Source organism: Buteo buteo, chromosome 9, assembly GCF_964188355.1.
Source record: "Buteo buteo chromosome 9, bButBut1.hap1.1, whole genome shotgun sequence".
Lineage (NCBI taxonomy): Eukaryota > Metazoa > Chordata > Aves > Accipitriformes > Accipitridae > Buteo > Buteo buteo.
This window is the reverse complement of record NC_134179.1, coordinates 8,839,351-8,860,848: the sequence shown is the minus strand read 5'-3', so window position 1 is coordinate 8,860,848 and position 21,498 is coordinate 8,839,351. Positions and strand designations below refer to the sequence as shown.

General features: G+C 45.6%; 1 protein-coding gene across 3 annotated transcripts in view; it reads left to right on the top strand.

Annotated features, from left to right (window-relative positions):
- The window catches only part of LOC142034287 (sodium/potassium/calcium exchanger 3-like), a 282,832-nt gene that overhangs the window by 25,785 nt on the left and 235,549 nt on the right, over nt 1-21,498 (top strand). For all 3 annotated transcript variants that reach the window (XM_075035262.1, XM_075035261.1, XM_075035269.1), the window contains exon 2: nt 5,058-5,192. In XM_075035262.1, coding sequence (XP_074891363.1) covers nt 5,058-5,192 — 135 coding nt within the window. The remainder of the gene's footprint in view (nt 1-5,057; nt 5,193-21,498) is intronic.

Genomic DNA, 21,498 nt, shown 5'->3' with positions numbered 1-21,498 from the left:
ACAGGCTGGATCGATGGGCCAAGGCCAGTCGTATGAGGTTCAACAAGACCAAGTGCCGGGTCCTGCACTTCGGTCACAGCAACCCCATGCAGCGCTACAGTCCTGGGGAAGAGTGGCTGGAAAGCTGCCCGGTGGAAAAGGACCTGGGGGTGCTGGTTGACAGCCGGCTGAATGTGAGCCAGCAGTGTGCCCAGGTGGCCAAGGCGGCCAACGGCATCCTGGCCTGTGTCAGAAATAGCGTGGCCAGCAGGAGCAGGGAGGTGATCGTCCCCCTGTACTCGGCACTGGTGAGGCTGTACCTCGAATCCTGTGTTCAGTTTTGGGCCCCTCGCTACAGGAAAGACATGGAGGTGCTGGAGCGTGTCCAGAGAAGGGCAACCAAGTTGGTGAGGGGCTTGGAGCACAAGTCTTATGAGGAGCGGCTGAGGGAACTGGGGCTGTTTAGTCTAGAGAAAAGGAGGCTGAGGGGAGACCTTATCGCTCTCTACAACTACCTGAAGGGGGGTTGTAGTGAGGTGGGTGCTGGTCTCTTCTGTCAGGTGGCTGGAGATAGGACAAGAGGAAATGGCCTCAAGTTGCGGCAAGGGAGGTTTAGGTTGGATATTAGGAAAAATTTCTTTACTGAGAGGGTTGTCGGGTATTGGAACAGGCTGCCCAGGGAAGTGGTTGAGTCACCATCCCTGGAGGTATTCAAAAAGCACGTAGATGGGGTACTCAATAACATGGTTTAGTGGGCATGGATGATGGTTGGACTCGATGATCTTAAAGGTCTTTTCCAACCTAAACAATGCTATGATTCTATGAATGTCAGATTTTTGTTCTGCATTTTGCTGGCTGTGATTTTGTATATATTGAAATCAAAGGATGGGGCCCTTGTTTAGTGACACAGGGGCTCAGGCCCCACAGCCTTTGGCAGCTGATGTGAAGCTTCAAGTTGGCGTAAGTTTTGCCTTAGTACAGGTAAATACAGGATTGCAAGCACACATTGCAAAAGATTTGTTCTCAAAGAGAATTTGTGATTGTTGCATCTGCCTTTTTGAAGCTGTCCTGGGAATGTGATTGTATAATATTTATAGGTCAGAATATGCTTCTGCTTTTCACACAAATGAGCCCGAGGTGCTGGTGCTCCTGCTGCAGGTGGTGTGGCAACCCAAGGGAGGACCTCACCAGCGCAGACGGGAAGGGGCTGTGGAAGCCAGCATGGGTCCTGCCACCTGGCCGTGGTGGCGGTGGCGTGCTGTTCATGCAGCCCTGTCATGGTGGGATGCTGTGGCTGAGGGGATGTCCCTGGTGCTGCAGCACTTATTGGTGGTGGTGGTGGTTCTGCCTCGTGCCAGCACCTAAAGCAGGGAGAGATGCTGCCAGGCCAAAACGGTGGTGGGCACTGCATCCACCGGGGTGGGTGAGGTCCCTGTTTTATAGGCAGCTACGTGTGAGGCGTTAAACTGCAGCTGACAGTCAGTTCGTCTTTCACCCAGTCTGCCAAAACATGAATCCAAGTTTCTGAGTTGTTTTCTGCAAGGACTGATGGGAGTGCAGCCTGTGCCCGTAGGGCAGGTGTCGAGCTGCCTCTGGCCATGCCGCTGGGAGGCTGGTGCTGGCAAGTGGGGAAACGTGGACCCCATTTGATTGTCATAAAATGTCCTTGTTAGCAAGGTTAAAATCTTGTGTCCCTGTTTTCACAGGGAAATCCTTGGAAGGCCAAACCTTTGAAAAAGTATCTGCTTTCATCTATAACTTCTCTATTCTATTGCTCTGTTAAGCCAAATGTGTTTTAGAGTGGAGATACCCAAGGCAGGATTTTGGGGCCAGCGGGTTGCGAGTCCTGCCATGGGACAGCTGACCCACTTAAACCTGGAGGTGCCAGAGGAGAGCTTTTACTGGTCTAAGTCACAGCCATCCCATCAAGTTCAGCTGTGGAGCAGTTCTGCGGATATTTACACTTATTTGTGTGAATGCTGAATGTAGCCTTTATAAACACTTTTATTGCCAAATTAAGCTCTTCCCCTTCCAGAATCACCTTAAATGACTTTCTTCTTCTCTACCCCTTGTTTGGAAAAGTTCACAGTCTGAGAGAGGAAGGCGTTGTGGGTGTGGAGGGAGCAAGAAAGGTTTCTGCAGGAACTTCTGGGCCGTTCCGGTCCTTGCAGGTTCTCCCGCGTGTGTTTCCTCCATGCAGCAATGCACAATGAAGCATCGGCTGCTTGGAGAAGAGTCTCTCTGCTTTGGAAACAGCTTGTATGTGGAACTGAAACTGCTTAGCTCAGATTACCAGAGTGTGTTTATTATTATGGGAGATGCCTGATGTTGTATTACTGCACTGTGCTTCTTCTGAGAAACACAGTCTGCTTCTAACAGTGATGTTTGTATATGTTTAACTCACAGTTTAAGCTCTTACCGGTGCTCACAGACTAAACAAACAGCATTCTCCAAAGTTTGTAAAGCATAGCACGTACAAAGTGCTTGAAGCTTCAAATGAGGATACTTAGTTTACCAAGTTAAACACTTTTTGCTTAGAAAACGGGTGGTTAAGGCTACCTGTGCCATCATGGTTCTTCCCCCAAACACACATACAGGCCGCTCCTGTGTATCTTGGGACCATTGGTCCCACTCACTGCCTTTGGCCTGGGATGCAAATTCCCAGGCAGTCCCTTCCCAAGCATTGCCTCCCTGCTGGTAGCGTGACATGGGAGCTGCTCTGAGCAGATTATGATCTGGGCAAGAGAGAGAAGTCTTGGGTTGGCCACCTCTCTGAATGGGATGAGTCAGAAAACCTAATGAAAGGGTTGGGACCTGCAGAGAACCTTTTCCTTTATCCTTAAGCACCATCTGAGACATTGCCCCAAGATTTGAATCTCTGCTCCACTGCTCTTTGCTTGTTATCTGTCTCCAAAGTGCTCAGGTTTAAATGTGGTTTTGAAGCATCAGGTGTTGGGTACAGTGTTTCAGGTTTTTTTCTTCTTCCTCCCTTGAATCTAAAACTACATAGGATGCGTGGAACTGACACATGAGCATGTGCTTCCAGCTAATTAGGCAGATGTGACATGTCCAAGGCTGACCAGCCTTTTGCCAAGAATATAATGGAAATCAGCCAGCTGTTTATGTTGACATTGCTAAAAGAGAGTTTCACTTAGCAGCACCAAGGCAAAGCCGAAGCGGGGAGTAAAACAAGGAGAGAGAGAGAGAAGTAATGAGCAAAGTAATGTGTTACCTTTTGTAGGGTTACTTGCTGCATACCCATACCTGAATCCACCCTGTGCCTTGCAAGTGGGTAGCTGGAACCAGTCTGTGAGCCTGGATCATGAAGCAGCTGTAGAACAATTGCAGTTTGATGTGCTGTGCTGCTGAAGGGAGCCAGGTGGTTGGTATAATGTGTCTTCACATTTATTACACACAAACTGGTTTTGGTACCCAGTGAGTTGACTTTTCGGTGTGTTTCTTGCCCAGCTATCACTGCTTGTGCTCGCTTCTCAATATTCGCTTTTCAGTTCCTTCTGACTTCTCCGTGGCAAAGTCCTGGTGCTGGCTACTTTCATCCTGTGCTAGAGTTGGAAGATGTGCCACTTCAGTCTCCTTATTTTATTACTTTTTGCTACTTCCTTGCCTTCCAGATAGTGATTCTTGTTTCACTGTGTAAATGGCCTAGGAATAGAATTTGGGGGGTTTCTTGGTATTCTCGACAGCAGTCATGTGTAGCACTGAAACTTTGTTTGATAGTGTGCAGTTGTTTTGCAATCAGGTCTGGGTCTTGCTGGCAACAAAATTGGTAAGCAAAAGCAATATGGCTTGGGATGGAAAAATGGGAAGTCGGTAAATGCGCACATGCTTCCTGTTAGGAGGACAGGGCATGATAAAGAGTACACTCCGACCCCTGGGTCTAAAATGGTTAACTCCTGCTGGACTGGGGTTTATCCCTTTTTTTCAGTTTTATATGAACTACATGCCCCTGATGCTTATAGACGCTTCTTAATTATTGGAAGTGGAGAGGGCTACTGAACTGACTTGGAGGCATGCTCTGGCTTCGGGGAGATTTTGTTGGGTGGGAGTAACAATGCAGTTGGAACCATTATTAAGAACCATTTTGAGAATGAATATGGCTATACTCTCATAAAGATGTTTCCATCAATTGCTTTGTGGGCTGTGAGGAGAACCTGAAGGAAGCTGTAGATTTCATGTTTATAAATGAATACTTCCTAATGTGTTGAAGAGCTGCTGCCTGGCCCGCAGTGAACAAGTTCAGGAGCCTTTCCATTGATGTCATTAGGCTTGGGCACAAGATATTGAAGTGGATCCCTGTTGACCACTTTGAACATAACTGTTCAGACTTTTATTATGAAACATAATTTGAAAATGGTGATTGCTCCTATGCTTCGGTCCCCCCTCTGATGCAGCCTCCCTACCGCTGTCTCCTAGCACAGTGTGAGTTGCCAAGCTCTGCCCTTGCAGTCCCAAGGAACCTCACACTTTGTTGGGGCAGAGCCTTCCTAACACCTGCGTAGCATTTTATTGATTCACAGAGAAGCCTGCCTAACTTTTGTGTCAAATGCTGTATTTCTGAGGTCTCATTCAGCAGCAAATGGAATGGTAATCATAAGCAGAAATGGCTTAAATGTTGTATAAGCACGTGCAAAATTCAGCGGTTTTGCCGATACTTGACAGCAGTGAAATGCCTACAGAAGTAATAAGTTGCGGGGTTTTTTTGTTGTGTGTGGTGGTTTGGTGTTTGTTTGGGTTTTTTTTTAACCAAAACAGTGGATGGTACTCCAATTTTAGACTGATTGAAGCTTACAACTTCTTGTGAAACCATAGATGCTCTTCTAGTATGAACCTTTGAAGTTGTGGAGGAATGGACCTGACCCCTGATGTTTTTGGGACTAACTAGGATGTGGAGCTAATGGCAGTGTATCTTTCCAGTGGGATTAGAAACACCACTGTTTCTAACCCAAGGGACACTGGGTTTGAAATACAAATGATTTGGCTGCTTCAAGCATTCAGGAACAGAATCAGGAGTTGCCTTTGCTATGCAGTCTCATGTATCTGTTGCTCTTTTCCTTTAGGTTATGATGCCTTGAGCTTTTCTGTGGAAAGTAATGACAAATGGAGCGGGAGACAGCTGCTGCAAGCAAATGAGAACACGACTGATGTCCCAGAGGATGGGGGGCAGCCATATGTCAGAAATTGCACTGAACCAGGTAGGAATGAAAGTTGCTTCTGGCTCCTCAGTCTTACAGTTGGCTTTCTTACCTCTAGGTATCTGTATTGGTATCACCTTGTCCTGGTTTCAGCTGGGACAGAGTTAACTGTCTTCCAAATCCACGACACACCTTTACTGCCAAAAACTTGTACTTGCTTATTTTTAAGTCAGTAAATATGCTTGTTGTTTTTCTTCTATGTATGTACCATATAGGTATTGCAAAGTCCCTCAGCAACTAGGGTTAAGAGGAGGACCTGCTGTCAGCTAGAGTACAAGACAATGTTTAATATATACTAATAGCCAAGTGCTGGGATCATAACAAGCATGTCTTCTGTGGTTTTTGCATAAACATTGCATGCAGTTCTAGCGCTGGGATGTACATAGTGATGATGTGTGCTAGTAGGATTATTAGCTGAGAAATTAGTAGGTAGTCATATATTTAGTACAAGGACTTTCACCAGCAGTGGACCCAAAGAAACCCAGTCTTCTGTAGCTTCAGGTTGGGTTGGGTCTGCTGATGAGAAATAGGGCTCAGTTCATAATGTAGCTTTTTCCTTGGGGAGAGACCTTAGCAGGGGGGTCCTCATCTCCTTGACTCCTGTTTTTATGAAACTCATAGGAACTTAATGTCATTGCTCTGCTGCTCTGTATATTTTGTTGAAGTCGGTTGACATATTCAGGAGCTTTTGGGGGAGGTGGGCACAAACACATTGGCTGTGTTCATATGCTTCATGTGTCCCACTTCCTCAGGGATCCACCTGCAGCCAGGATTAAGGCAGATTGGCTAGAGAGGGTATTTAAATGTAGGAGATGAGCTGATGTGCTTTTTGAACTTGCTTTCCCTGAGCTGTTTGGGGCTTTTTGTAAATCTTTGGTGCTTGTTCTGAAAGAGCCCCCCTCTATTTAGAGGGGCAGTTTCCTGTGCCGTAGTTAAAAGGACAAATCACTTGCAACCCTGTACAAAAAAACTTTCCATGGACAATAGAAAAAAAACCAACAAGATGGGGAGTCTTCAATTTGCATCCGATTGATTGCACTGTTTTTATTTCTACCTAAACAGAAGTCATCATAAGATATCACTATTAAAAGAGAAGGCTTTGTAACATGCTCAGTCCTTTATTTTTTTTCTTTTCACAGCAGAGCTTGAATGTCATTCATTGCCTCAAAGTTCAGGGAGAGGAGGGGAAAGGTATTTCTCCATTCTTCAGGACTTACATAGGTTACATGCCCCAAGAGAAATTCTAACAAATGCAGTTCTTGTTGCACTTCTCTGCCTGTAATTTTTCCTCCACTGTCATCCTTAATAACACTTCTGGACAGATGGATGATTATAGACTTTTTTAGACAGTAAAAACTAGTACAAAAATTCTTCTGTTCAATTTTTCACTTGTTTGCGTGTTTCCCATGTAGTACAGATCCAGTCATACAGCTTCACATCAGCATCTGTAGTAACCTTTCCCGCACTGCTCTTGGTACATCAGCACCTGCTATCTCACCATCCTCAGCTGCCTTTACCAAATAAAGTAGCCTGTAGGAAACGTGTGGGATTTTATTTGTGGTGTGTGTTTTTTCTCCCCCTTTTCCAGAAGATAAAACAATAATTACTAAGTACGTTGTATAGCATTCAGGAGAGAGAAAGTAGAAATACCTAGGTGAATTACTGTTTTTTTCTCTGAATTATCATGACATTACAACAGGATACATTCTGTAATAGCAAACTGATTAAAAGTACTGTAGAAAAGAAAGTAAAAGTAGCAAAGTTTAGGTCCCTTGTGTTGTTTTGTGGATTTCATTTGGACCATTATCATAGTGTAAATGTAAATCATTAATGCTAGGCTGGATGACAGTCAGAAATGTTTGAATTGTCTTGGTTTGAGTGGGAGTGGGACTCTATTGAAGTGTCTGTGAAAGTTACCTGATGACTTCAGTGGACTGTAGGCCATGTGCAGAATACTTCAGTTCTGCTTTTCAGCAAATTAAGTGAGTTAAAGAGCTGGTAGAAGTGATGCTGTAAATAGCATCGGTATGTTGTCTTGTTCTGAATGATTTTTCTGCTGTGTATGATAACACAACGTGAGAAAGCCAAGTGGTGTTAGTTGTGCTTTGGGAAGAATTTCAGAATTTTCTCTGCAACTCAGAACGATGCCAGGTTTCTGAATCCAGCACAAAATGGGGCCCCAGTCATGAGCCCATACAACTTCATCCTGCTGCTCTTCTTTCTAACGCTAAGAGTAAAACAGCCATTCAGGAGATTGAAATGGGACCTGATGATGGAGCTGGGCTGCTGAGGTCAATCTAGTCTAATGCAAGGTTAACCATCATCCCAGCAGATTAGGATGAGGAGACCTTCAGTGCAGTTCCTAAGAACAGCTTTTGTGTTTAAAAGTGTAGGTAGCAATAGGGCGGTTCAAATCCATGTACAGCTCTGACGCTAATAATTGTTCTTAAACAAAGCTGGTTGAAGGCTTGATTCAACACCCTTTCAGGGCAGCACAGTCCTCCTCCTGCTGGCTGTGTTAGTGCTGGATCAGGCTCCCGAATGGTGTCTAACTCTGAAGTGACAATAGAGACCTGAACTAGTGCAGTAGTCAAGAAGCACAAGAGTTCACTAAGCATGTCTGCCTTTGCCTTCACTAAGTGCTTGCCTATAGAGTGCTGCTCGAGGAAATTGAGGCAATTTGGCTAAAATTGTGATGTTGCTGAGCATAATTCACGTGTGGTGCATAAACGAACTCTCAGGTGTCTGTTGTTACTTGGGAATGAGCAGAACTTAAACCTCCTTAGCATCCCTGCGGGCATGCACTTATGTACATTCAGCCTTCAGGTGCTTCTCTTTCCCTTTGGTGAGTATTGATAGGAGAATGTTGCCTGAAAAGACAATTTTTTTTCCTGCTTACTTCCAACATTAAGTTGTACAAACACCTACAGCTAGGCAAAAGTGAGTGTTTAAAAAAGCAGTTTCACCTCATCTGTTGGAGGAGGGAAATAAAATGCCTCATTTTGAAGTGTTTTGTGGTTTTTTTGCAACACTTGGCTTTTTTAGTCTGTTGGCAGTAAACACATTTTTGCATGCTAAAGGAAAGAACTTTTTTCTTTAACTGCGCGTGTATTTTCAGGCTCATTTGAAAGCCTGGCATGACATTTGCAAACTGCTGGTTTTATTTTCTAATGGTTTATCCATTGGGCTATCTAGTAGCATTTTATCATCAGAACTGTTCCAAATAGTGGGGTTTCTGCTCACTTTTCCTTTGAAACATACATTGTAGAAATATTAAAGGGGTGAAATGGACTGAATCCAGCCTAAATACTGTTTTTTGTAAATTTTTTTTGTCCTTTTGTAATTTTTCACTCTGAAGCTGTTGCAATTGCAGTGATAATGTGGTCTTTTTGAGCAGTTACCTTTAAAATGCACTGCTTGTTCTGTACTCTAGCCCTGATTCACTGAACCCCTGGGGATTTTTGAGCCCCACAGTACAGCACTTGGAAGTAAATCTTGCAAGGCTCAATCTGGAGGATGGCTGCTTCTGTATCGGGGTAGCAGATGAGAGGGGACTATGTTTCCTTTCAGAAATCTGTTGAACTTAGCTGATGCAATGATGACATGGTAACCTTTCTTCTAGCTCCCTTGCCCTCTCGGTGCTGACAGAGTTGGTTAAGTGTTGTGCATATGACTTGGTTAGGGTCCAGCTCTGAGTGACTGGCTCTAGAAGCAGTTGCAAGCTGGTGCTCAGCTATGGATGATGTTGATGAAAAAGTGTGCTCCCCAAAAAAGGCAGGGAAAGTAGCAAGGCATGGCAAATGGATGAGATGAAATGCTAGCCTCAAAAAACCCCTATCTTTACAAATCTGCTAGATTATTTTAGCTACTTGTTGCTGTGGGATCTGAGTACCTGCCAGTATGCTTTGAAACGTCAATTTAAGCCTTATCGCTGAGAGTCCTGTTAACAGAAAGAAGCTGAGAAATATTCATCGTTTGCTCTGCCCTGATCCTCTTGCTGTATTTGATGGTGTTGAGTGCTTGTGGAGGCAGAACAACAAAGCAGCCCAGTTTTCTTTTCTACAGAGACTCTGGTCTCTTGTCTCCTGTTCCCTTCTTTTCCAGTCCTGTAATCCTACCTGCTTAGCCCATCCTTCTTGGATCCCTGGTGGCTCTTCAAGGGAGTGCCTGACTGCTGTCGTGCAGCAGATATTCGTCTGGCCTCTCCTACCGTCCTCTCGTCCTTGTGGTACCCATGTGAAGGCATGTGGAACTAGAGATGGACAAAAAAATTGGACAGAGATTATTCACAACAAAAAGTGATATTGTTTAACTAAAACACTTGTGATTTTGGGCTAGGTTTGGCAGACAGTTTTAGCTAATACAAAAGATGATGAGGAAAGAGTGAGAAATACTTGTGTTACTTCAGGCAAAGTATCATTGAACCACCTAGTCCTGTTTAGAAATATGACTCACTGACTGGAAGCCAACAAAAAGGATTAAGCTGATTTAATGTTGAGCTTTGGGTCAGGTCCATGTGCTACCAAATTCAGAGCTAAGGTTGCACTACAGAAATTCAGAGAAACTTGCTCTTAATTCAGACTTGGTTCATCAGCTGTCATGAAGGTGACAAGCTCATAGTCTGTGTCAGGATGGGACATAATGTGTCTAGAAATTTGTTAGAGGCTGCTTGCTTGTGGCACACCAAGGTCCGGATGCTACCCCTCGTTAGCTCCTCACTAGACTGACATATGTTTCCGCTGACAAGCTGTCATCGTGTTCCTCCTCCGGTGTTACTGCTTCCCACGTGCCCAGCCACCACTCCCACCTTGGAAAGGCTGTAAATAAAATAACAGCTCTGCTTAAGTGTGCCGTTTTAAAGTCATTATCAGTAATAGCAGGAAATACGTGATTACTGCAGAAACTAAAAGATCTCGGTATATTCATTTAGACCCTCAGGCACAGAAGTGTTTAATTTAAACAGCCAAAGAAGTTTTTATGCAATTATTTCTTACATTTCCTCCTCTTATTTCAAAAGCAACTTTCTCTTTTATCCATATTTCTCCAGTGAGTCATAGATTATGATAATGTAATTTGTAGTGCTTGGCTATGAAGTAGGTAACTCTTCCAGACTGCTTGCTTATGCTTGTTACCATTTCTTTAGAGCCCTTTTTGCGTCGAACCACAAACCTTAACCCACAAAACCCAAACTACCTCATGTGTATTTGTGCTTTCTGATCTCTTTCCTGTTAAATGTTTGCTCCTCTCTGTTTTGCATACCCAGGTAGTGAGATGATGGCAACCACCGCTTGTTTCTTGGTGAACAGCTCGGTGACCGAGCTCTGCCTGGTGTGTGGCGTGGCCTGAGGGTGGAAGGAGAAGAAAACGTGGTCGGTTGTTGTACCTTTTTCTCTTGCTGTGGGAGAGGAGTCTCGTGCTTTGGTGCTGGCGCGGGCACGTTGGTGTTAGCAGTAAGCGCTCTCCTGGTTGATAACGTCATCTCCAAAGTGGTGTTTCCTCTGTGTTAAAACACAGCAATGCAGTCCTTTTTCCTTGAACTCATCCTGGGGTGTGGAATTGCTGAAGCACAGGCCGAGCAGGCGGTTTTCATCCAAAACAGTAGCAGCTGTCTGTGCTGAAGAGGAAACCATCTCTACACCCTCACGTGTGCAAAGACTTACGCATGTGCTCAGCTTTAGGTGGTCTGAGTTGTCCTGGGTTGTTGCGCCCAGAATGACAACCAGAGAACACACACAGTGCATGAGACCTGTGTCTTTACCTATAAAAACTATTGGAACACAGTGGGATTGAGTGCACCCTCAGCAAGTTTGCCAACGGCACCAAGCTGTGTGGTGCGGTTGACACGCTGGAGGGAAGGGATGCCATCCAGAGCGACCTTGACAGGCTTGAGAGGTGGGCCCATGCGAACCTCATGAAGTTCAACAAGGCCAAGTGCAAGGTCCTGCACGTGGGTCGGGGCAATCCCAAGCACAAATATAGGCTGGCTGATGAGTGGATTGAGAGCAGCCCTGAGGAGAAGGACTTGAGGGTGTTGGTTGACAAGAAGCTCAACAGGACCTGGCAGTGTGGGTTTGCAGCTTGGAAAGCCAACTGAATCCTGGGCCACATCAAAAGCGGTGTGGCCAGCAGGTCAAGGGAGGGGATTCTGCCCCTCTACTCCGCTCTGGTGAGACCCCACCTGCAGTACTGCGTCCAGCTCTGGGGCCCGCAACACAAGAAGGACATGGACCTGTTGGAGCAAGTCCAGAGCAGGGCCATGAAGATGATCAGAGGGCTGGAGCACTTCTCCTCTGAGGGAGGACAGGCTGAGAGAGTTGGGGTTGTTCAGCCTGGAGAAGAGAAGGCTCCGGGGAGACCTTATAGCGGCCTTCCAGTACTTAAAGGGAGCCTACAGGAAAGCTGGGGAGGGACTTTTTACAAGGGCATGTAGTGACAGGATCAAGGGATACTGGCATTAAACTGAAAGAGGGTAGATTTAGATTAGATGTAAGGGAGAAGCTCTTCCCTGTGAGGGTGGTAAGGCACTGGAACAGGTTGCCCAGAGAAATTGTGGATGCCCCTATCCCGGGAAGTGTTCCAGGCCAGGTTGGATGGGGCTTTGAGCAACCTAGTCTATAGTGGAAGGTTTCCCTGCCCATGGCAGGGCGGCTGGAACTACATGATCTTTAAGGTCCCTTCCAGCCCAAGCCATTCTGTGATTCTATGAAAACTGCACAGGAGATCATGGCAGTGGCAAAAGTGTCTAGCAGATCCCAAAATTGTAGCGCAGTCTATGATGGACTTGCGTGCTAGAAACAATGTGTATTAAAGGAGATGCTCAAGCACTGAAGTATTTTAATGGGTGGAATTGTCCTGAGATTCCAGCTCGTGTTCGTGCTTCTGCATGTACAACAGCACGGTCTGTCAGTGTTTGGGGATATGCATATCTGGGCAGCAGAGTCTGAGTTGCAGGACTGATACCCATTCGCACTGAGGCTGGAGAAGAGACAAATTAAATGTAAGATGTGTTCATCATTTTAGTAGACCCTTGATATTTGGGTGCGGAGGGTGATGGCGACTCCTTCATCTCCCTTGCTAACATGGACTTTTTGCCTCTTGGCTTTTGTACCTGGAGATATGGTGCCAGGCTTGGATTCTTTCCTTTCTGAACATCCTTCTGTGTTTTGCCTCTCTAAGGTGCAAGGAGTGGTATCTTTACAAGCCTGGGTTTTGCTTTAGTGGGGTAGGCTTGTGGATGGGAAATGGGAAGACATAGAAAACAAAATTCCTCTGGAATTCCTCTGGAAAGGTGCTGGAAGTAGCTGCTGACAGAGTGAGCAAGACTGCTCTTGCTCCACTGCTGCCAAGTTCAGGAAGGCCTTCTTCACAAGCAGATAAAAGATGCTATGTGAGGACTGATTTTTTTTTTTCTTCTTTTTTTTTTCCTCCTGTCTGAACAAAAATGCACTTTAAAAAAAAAAAGGTTGCTTTCCCTCAAGCAAAATTAATTTTTTCCTAGCAAAACAGAAAGTAAAAATTTGTTTCTGCCTAGCAAGTTGCAAAACCTTGCTTTCACTTGTGGAAACATTAGAAAAATAAATTGCTGTAAGTTTAGTAACAAAATGCCCTCGAAGAATATAAAAAAGACATTCTTCCCTCCCTCAGCCATAATGCTTTTGTGAATTTGACAGAAATTTGCTCGAACTTCTGCTCACACACTCTGCTTCTGTCTGTTGATTGCTCTCTTCCACCCTCCCCCGCAAAAAGAGAAGACTTGACAGAAGTCAGGAGTGTGAATCCTCTTGAGTGAAGGCTGAGAGGGAAGAGGACTGAGTAATGCTCACCAGGCTCTCCTGCTTGATGGGAGTGGATTGCTTACGTGCTGGTAAGGGGCATCTGTCTGCAAAGGCAGAGGTGAGCAGGTACTGTGAGGCTGGGGCTCGGGACCTGGGGCTGCTCCGGGCCACAGATGCTCCGTTGCAGCTGGGTGTCACCTCTGTGCACTCTGCAGGCAGATGTGGCCGTGTCCCTTTCCCTTTACCCCCCCCCCCCCCCCCCCCCTCATCTAGGTTAAAATGGTTTAATGGTTTTGGTGCCCAGTATCGCAATGATCCAAGGAATTCCAGTTTCAAGGACTTCAGTGTACTGTCGTTCACTTTTCTTTTATTTTCCCTCCTTGGTGCTTTGCAAATGAGAGTTGTCATTTGTCCCACCCTGGTACAGGAGTCCTCTGTCTGGGGATTGAGGTCTGCAGTACTAAAACAGAAGTGTAACTATGGCAGGGTTTTTTCCTGTACTAAAAGTGCAGAACACTGGGGCTCGTGCTTTGAGGGCAGAGGGTCACAAGTGATGCACCATCGCCTTGGAAAGCTGCTGTGTCACTCCTCATGGCGAGCAGCACAGAAAGGCTTCATCAACTCCAAACCTAAAGCATTAGAAATCCATGATGTTGGGGTTAAAACCTCAGAAATAAAAATAAAAAGCATGCTTGTTTCTTCTAGGTTTGTGTGCTGGCATGGAGTTGGGTTATCTTTTCCTGCAGTCAGGAAGGAGAGATGTTCTCTTGATGGGAACAAGAGCTGAGGTTGTGGTGCTGTCACGTGGCCCCAAGAGTTGAGGCTGGAAGAGACCAACACCACTGTGGGCAAAGCTCCATGTCTGACACCTGCTCTTTAACTAAACATGGTTTTTGGCTAGGCTGCGTGCCCCTACAACCTATATCTCTGGCTGAGGGGAAAATGTGAGGCAACAACTGGATTTGGAAGAGTTCTTCCTTGCTGACCCTGCCTCCTTGGTTTGTTAGAAATATTGTGAATGATTTTCCTTTTCACACGTGTTTGCCAGGGGCCACGCACAAATGCATTAACTGCAGGATGTTACAGTGTTGATCTGAAAATGGGTACACTCAGCTCACTTACCTGTAATTATCTTTTTGTGGGGTTTCGTGGTTTTTTGTTTGGTTTTTTTGGCAGCTGGAGTGTGTCTGTGGAGCCAAGTTCAGATTCAGGTGAAACTGGGTCAGCAGAGACATGTGCACGCCATGTCTCTGCTATTTACAAGCCTCTCATCCTATGTTTCAGGTAGGACAAGCCTTGTTGGACACAGGGGAGAGCATGACGTGATTTTGTTCACAGATGTTCTTGTTAACCTATGTCAGGGAAGTTGACCTATGAAAGTTGTAAAAAGCTGCAAGGGGTACTTAAAGATAACTTGCAGATGGTGGAAAGTATTCTGCTCTTTGATATTAAAGCAGCTGGGTTTTTGGAGGGTATTTTCCACTTACCTGGTCCCTGGAATGATTTCTCAGGCTCCAGAAATCTTCTGCAAACTTCTGAATAGTATCTTTCTCTTCTCTCAGTGGAGTTAGGTTGGTTTTTGGGTTTTTTTTTGTCTTGCAATGAAGTAGAATGAGAATTTATTTTTGTGACTGGGAAGACATTTAATCTACCTGGTGGCAGTTTCAATGTCAGTATCCCACCAAATGGGTGGCATTACTGGGAACTTCTAGGGACCAGCAGACCCTTGAACCTAGCAGGGAAAGGTTATGCCAAGAAATGTTTTTAACAGGGAGGAGCCATTTACCATTGCAAGAGCTGGCCAAGGGAGTGGAAAATACAGCATCTCTTTCCCCTTCAGAAGGAGGGTGTCTTTCTCAGTAATAGTCTCCTGTCACGTGGAGGACACCAGCTGTGAGATGCCGGTTGGTGAGCTCCACGCAGGAGCCTTGGGAAGCCTGGTGTTCTCCTGGGTTGTGCCGATGTCGTGCACATGAACAGGCTGGGAGCTGGACTGGTGTCCTTCCTACCACTTCAGCAGGCAGCGAGGGGCTGAATGCTCCAGCGTAACGTGGGAACGCTTGCCCCGCAGGGGCCTGGCACTGCCACTTGCCTCTGGGCTGGCCGTGCACACATGTACATACGGTGCTCGTTTGCTGCAGTGTCAGAACAATTATCCTCAGGCTGGGATTTGGCACTGTGAACCTCGTAGCTCTGGAGTTGCTTTGTGACTTGGTTTTGCTGCTTTATTTATAAACATGTTCAGCTGCTCTGGAGTTGAAGCCGAGCAAAGCATGTATTTGAATCAGCCTTGGTTGTGGCTGAGCTGTGTTCTCGCTGCGGGGTTTGCTTTCTGGGCTGTATTTTGCAGGGCCTTGACCTGTGGGGACTGTTGGATTGCAGGATCTCTTTGAAGAGGTGGTCACAAGTCCTTTCTTTAGGACTTTTCAGTCATCTAAGGGGGCAACAACACAAGTGTTGCTGTGTTATGTTGGCATGTAGGTGAGCAGATTCCTTAGCACCAGCCACTCTGAGGCAGGATCTGCTGCGGACTGTACAGCAGGACTGTACCTGGACCACATGCCAAAGGGGAAGCTCAGAACAATTGCTTTTTGCTGGGTGCTTAAAAACTCTGATCTCCAAAATCATGCAGTTCCCTGGAAAACAGGATCCTCTGTGCACATACAGGAGGCCACTGGCATTCTTTCTGCTGAAATTTTACCAGTGTTCCCATGTGATTATGTGTGTGAATCCAGGAGCTGAAGCTTTAGGGAGAAAAATAACAAGCTCTGTGATTAAAATCAAGAGGTGGCAATGCTATTTCCCAGTTTATCCTCAGTGTGTTCTCTTGCATTGATGAAACAACAGAATCAGAAAAGGAAGGGGAGCTAAATGGCAAAACAACAAAGTAAAACCCAAATCCCCAAACCAGCATCACCTTTATGGTTTGTAGGCAGGGGAAAGGTAGTGAACTCGTGAGCCCACAGTGCCCTCATCAGAAAGCTGCTGTTTATTTTTGCAGAATACATCATTGCATATGTATCAAACAGTTGTAATTAAACCACTACTTGTTCTAATAGAAAAGAATCTCATTAGACCCATTGGCTCCTGGCTTATGAGTACTCAGCCTCCAGCCTTCTGTGTTGCAACACGACTGAGATGTGCACTGGTAGTCTGCAAAATCTCACCTACTGGGACTCATTTGCCTAATTGGTGATACTTGCGATTAGCATGTTCCCATTGTAATTGTTGTTTCTGGTCGAAATTACTGTATTGTCATATGCTAGCTGTGCAATAAGGGCCTTGCGGAGTGTTTATGGAAGATTTGTATATCATGCTGGGTGTTGAGTGAAGAATGCCGAAGGATAATTGACTGTTGCTACCCAAGAAGCATGTTGATAGTCTTGAGAAATGATGACAAGGGGGGGAAAAAAAAAGGAATAATCCCACAGGGAACAAGGAACAGATCTTAACCTGTACACCTGCTGCTATCAAAGACACAGGAGGACATCACTTGAGAGCCAGTAAGAAGTGCAACCCATTTGGCATGGTAGCTCTTCCTAGTATCCCATTTATCAAGTCGGTGTTTTGCTTTAGGCTGCCAGCGAGCTTTACTGACAAAACCTGGAATAGGGAATGCTGGATGTGGAATTGCCGGCTGGGAGAATTCAATAATAGTGGTAGGGAGCACACAGTTGCAGTACCCCCATAAGGTCTGCATCTGATACTTTGAAGAGATCGTTCGGTGCAGATCAGTCCTTACTGCTTCAACCTCTTGTTCCCCTTTTCATCCCTGTCCCTCCAGGTGCCTGGAAGCACCCACAGCCAAGTAGATTTGCCAAAATCCAAACCTTAGCCTCTTGTATTTCACAGCATTTTGCTAACAATAGGCTGCTTAGTTACTTAGTTTTTGAAATACAGTGCAAGGGCTTATGGAGAGAGAGATACTCAGCTAAAAACTATGGACGTGTAAGACCGTGATAGCCCATAGATAGATAGATAGGGCTGATCTCTTTTCTCTTTCTAGCCTTCATTTGGACTGTAATGAAATGACCTGCCTACAACCTACTAGTCACCATTTAATTAAACTTGTTTTCTAGGGATTGCTAATCGGGCAGCCTTTGGCTGTGCTAAATATTGCCTAGATGTGAAATACTGACCCTGATGCTACTAATCACAGTGAGAAAGCTTTGCGTCGTACATGCTTTTACTAAAGATCCTTTCAGGCCTGTGACTTGAGCATGGCCAAGTGGAGGCATTGGGATGTGTCCTTGCTGGGAGGGGAGGGCTGTGCAACCGCAGAGGGAGGTTTCTGGCATGCCCATGTAAACCTGGAGGAGGAAATGGGTCGCTGAACGTGTGTGTGGGATTTTTGTGTTGGAGACCAAAGGCAGGAGGGCACTGTGCTGGCCAGCTGGTTTCTCTGCTGAAGGAACGTGGAGCCTAGGTGACCTGTGCCTGCAGGAGCAGCTGCTTCTCATCTCTGTCGGAGACCAAAAATGCCCTCGTGGTCATCCCTGGACTGAAGCTTCTGGTGCCTGAAGACCTGCCCGCTGAAATGCTCTACCTGTGGGTATCCTGGTCATGGTCTGCTCTGGAGTGTGCTAAGAGTTTGAGACTTGTTTTGTTGTTTATGTAGACTTGCCAAACAAATAAAAAGTAGACATGGCAGAGTGCTTATCTGATGTAAAGGCAGCCTCTTTTATCCCTGTTGTAAGTTCTTTCCTTTTCAAAGACAGTGATCAGTCTGGATAAAACACAGCTTTCAACCTGTGGGATTCCAGTCTTATTTGATAGAGTGGGCCATGTAAAAATAAATGTATGTATACAAAGAAAAGAAATATGAGGTGGAGCACAGCTGTTTTGCAATGGAACTCAAATATTCCTTGGATGATCTGATGGATTGTGTTTGCACACATAACTTCATGGGGGACGAACACATTTTTTTCAGTTACATCCTCTCTAAAGGGGCTGCCTACTTTATCTCAGGAAAAAAAAATGCAGGTAGCAAATATCAACATTCTTCAGTACAAAGAGGGGGGAAATATTTTCCCAAATACGTCATCAACCAGTACTACAGTTACGTAGCAAGAACCCATGTTTAGAATAACAGCAGTGGAGGGGGAGAACCCTGTGTCCCTTTTTATGATTATTTTTGCCCTCTGAAATGACTTCAAAATTCCCAGAAATTTTCTCAGGTTTCTTTTTTGGGCTTTTTTTGTTTGGTTGGGGTTTTTTGCTCATTTTATTTACAGCAATGAGACTTGCTTCCTTGAACTTTTAGTGAGCTTGGGTTACTCCTTTGGTTATTGTGTGTTGTGGAAAAGGCAGCAGAGAGGTTTAAAATACTGAAGAGGAACCATTGCTTCCAAATCTTTGCATTTAAAAGGTGCTAAGAAGCAAAGCAGGACATCAGAAATGAATAAATACCATATCATAGCTTTCTGAACTGGGTTTTACTTCTCTGACACCTCAGGATGCCAGGCTGCTGTAGTACATCGCTCTAGTAATCTGAGAAGTCTTCCATGAAGCCCGAGACCTGAATTTCTAAGAAGGAGGTGAAAAAAAAAGTGTCGAGTCAGACTTCTTCCTTTCTCTTTGAAGAAAACGTGCTTGGATTTTTATATGCCGAGCATGGAAAGCAGGACTGTTGTGGGTTTTTGGATTGGCAGCTGGGAAGAACCAGCGGTCCTCTGTGTGGTGGTGCTGGTCCATGCCGGCGGTCGCCTCTCCTCCTGCCGGTCTGCTGCAGGCTCCCGGGTGGAACGAGGGCAGCCTTCTCGCTCCCGGCCCTGCTGCCGGAGGGGATCTGTGGAAGGGAGCAGCGGACTGAGGTGCTAGAGAGGTGTTTTCTCTCCCTGGCTCTGGCGTGGGTCTGCTGGGAGATGTGGGTCCGGTCCTCTCTGTGCCTCGGCGGCAAGACGGCACAGCTAATGCTGACGGGCAGCGTAGGGACTGTGCTGATGAAAAGCACACTGTAAGGAGTTATTACCAATTCAAAATCTGTAAATTGCAAGCTATTGTGTTCACGATCCTTTTTGGACTGTCTTTCTGATCAAGTCAGTGACTGACGCTTACTTAGGAGATGCAAGCTGCTTGACGCAGTGTGGCCTCGGGGCATTACTGAAGTACAAATAACGACTCGCAGCTGTAATAAAAGTAAATGTGTACCAGATGTAGATATTCTATATTGGCCAGGTACCAGAATAGTGGGGTTTTTTTTACGTACCTGAATTATTCTTCTGTCATGGTAAACGCAAATTGTCCACTTAAGCATTTAAAAACACATTGCTGCATTTTTGTAAAATGTCATAATTCTCTCCAGCATCCTATATCCACCAAGCTCCTATTCTGTGAACATACTTCCTGCAACATCTTGTTATGCTGCTGGCTTCTCCCAGAGCAGTGACAGCTGGCTTTTTAAACCATTTTGGAGCTCAGAACAGATGCAAGTTCTCACAGGGCTGCAGAAGTCTGCAAGCCATGGCTGTGCTGTAGCACAAACCCAGATTTTGGGAGGGGGACTTCGGAATAATCTAAATTACGTTTCCTGTCTTTTATTAGTAGAGAGATTAAGTTGTCCACCTGTGGGCAAACTCTGGGCAGATTCTTAGGTGATGTAAGTCTGACAGGCTCTGCTGAACTCTGCTGGCTTACATCAAGTGATGGTTTAGCCCTTGATGACACAATGTTTTCAGCATTTATTTGTGCAGGTAGGACAGATCCAGGTCCCTTGTGCAAAACTGGAGGAAGGAGGGTTTTCTGTAGGACCACAACAGGTATTCTGGGCCGCTGCATCGTTTCCCCCTTCTTAAAGCAAGAGAAGGACACGGCAGCAGCATCTGCAGCTCTGACATGTGGCGATGCCTCTGAGATGGAAATGCCGGTCGGTTGGAAAGGAGGCGGTGGAGAGAGCTGGATCCGAGCTGAGGAGCGGGCTACGCGTGGGTAGTGACCTCTGGAGAGCGGCCTGGGCCGGAGCCAGCGGCCAGAGCTGCTTAAACAAGGCGTGATGCAGGAGAGAGCTGAGCACAGGGACCACCAGCCTTGGGGGCTGTCGTCCCCTGTCCGGAGCAGCTCTGCCGGTGGAGGGAAGGGCCGCCACCATTGCGGTCTCGCCGTCTCTGCCCGTCCGCTGCCGTGCCGGGGCTGGGTGGTGGTCAGCGGGTCTCCTGCCAAGACCCCTTCTGCAACTTTAGGCCTATTGATAAGCCTTCCGCAATAAAAATATATAAATTTTATCCTATTTTAAAGTCTCTTTGTGCTGCCAGAAGGGTAGAGGGAGTAAGCCTGATAATGAAGAAAATCAGGGCAAGTGGTTATAACCACATGCTTTAAATTTCGGTGTGTCCATGGTATTTTGCAGATTGAACATGAATGTGTAAACGAGGGCCTCAAGTCTTAATTTAAATTTCAGTGCCTTTGGGGGTGAAAGCTGATGTAACTCCAAGATCTGTCCCAGGACAAGTCTTTATTAGAGTTTCTGTTTTAAATTTGGGTTTTTGAGCTATTACTGTAAAAGAAGAAAAATAACATCTGGCCCCATGTTACAAACTGGATTTTTGTTGCTTGTTTTTCAATTCTTGCCAGTAGTAAGTATTTAAAAATCAAAGGTCCAGATTTTCCACTGATGTAAATTATTACTAGCTCCATTGACTTCATTGAGTTTACACTAGTTTTAAACGACCGAGGATCTAGTACAACATCCCAAGTCAAGATTTAATACAGTCAGGATGGAGTCTTTATCATCTGTCATTTGCATTTTAAGCAGTGCTTAATTGTATAGTTTTTATACACAGACACGTGCATAAACTCACTTATGCATGCACAGAATAATGGTTTTATATACTAATGCTGAAGCAGTTTAATTTAGTGCACAGCAGTGGGTAAAATAACAGTATTTAATTAAAATGGATTTTTTTCATGGACTGCATAAAGAATTTTCCAGATCAGATACTGGTTACCCATATGTGCAAGTTCTTTGTTATTTCCTTGCTGTCCCTGTTAGGAAACGGAGATGAGTTAGGTTTCTTTCTCAAAGCTCAGGCAGAAGGGCGGGTGACTCTCTTGCTGCCTGGTGCTGCTGGTGACTGAGCAGGTGGTAAGGAAGAGAGCTCCCACGTTGGTCTGGGCTCTGCAGAAAGATTTGCACTCATGAGGGGAGCAAAGTCTTTTGTCCCAGGTGTGGTGAAACCACACAGAAAGAGAAATCTTCTGTGCTGCTCTTACAGCCTGAGTGGATGAGGTTTAAGGTAGGAGGTATCAGAGGTAAAGTGACTGATGCCCCAGGCTGGTTGAAAAGCCAAGGAGAGCAGCCATGTTCTCTTCTGTAAATCAGTGCTGTTTTGCCCCAAAGCCTCAGCCGCAGCAGAGGTGATAGCAGTAGTCCTTGCTAAGCAGCCGTCCTCCTCTGCCGCCAAAATCTTGCGTGCCAAGTGCCGAAGCTCAGGTAGCGTAGCATGTCTCGTATGCTTGATGAGTTAGCATTACAAATACAGAACTGTCTGTAAAAGCAAGGCATGCTCTGTGCAGAACCAAATAACAATAAAGAA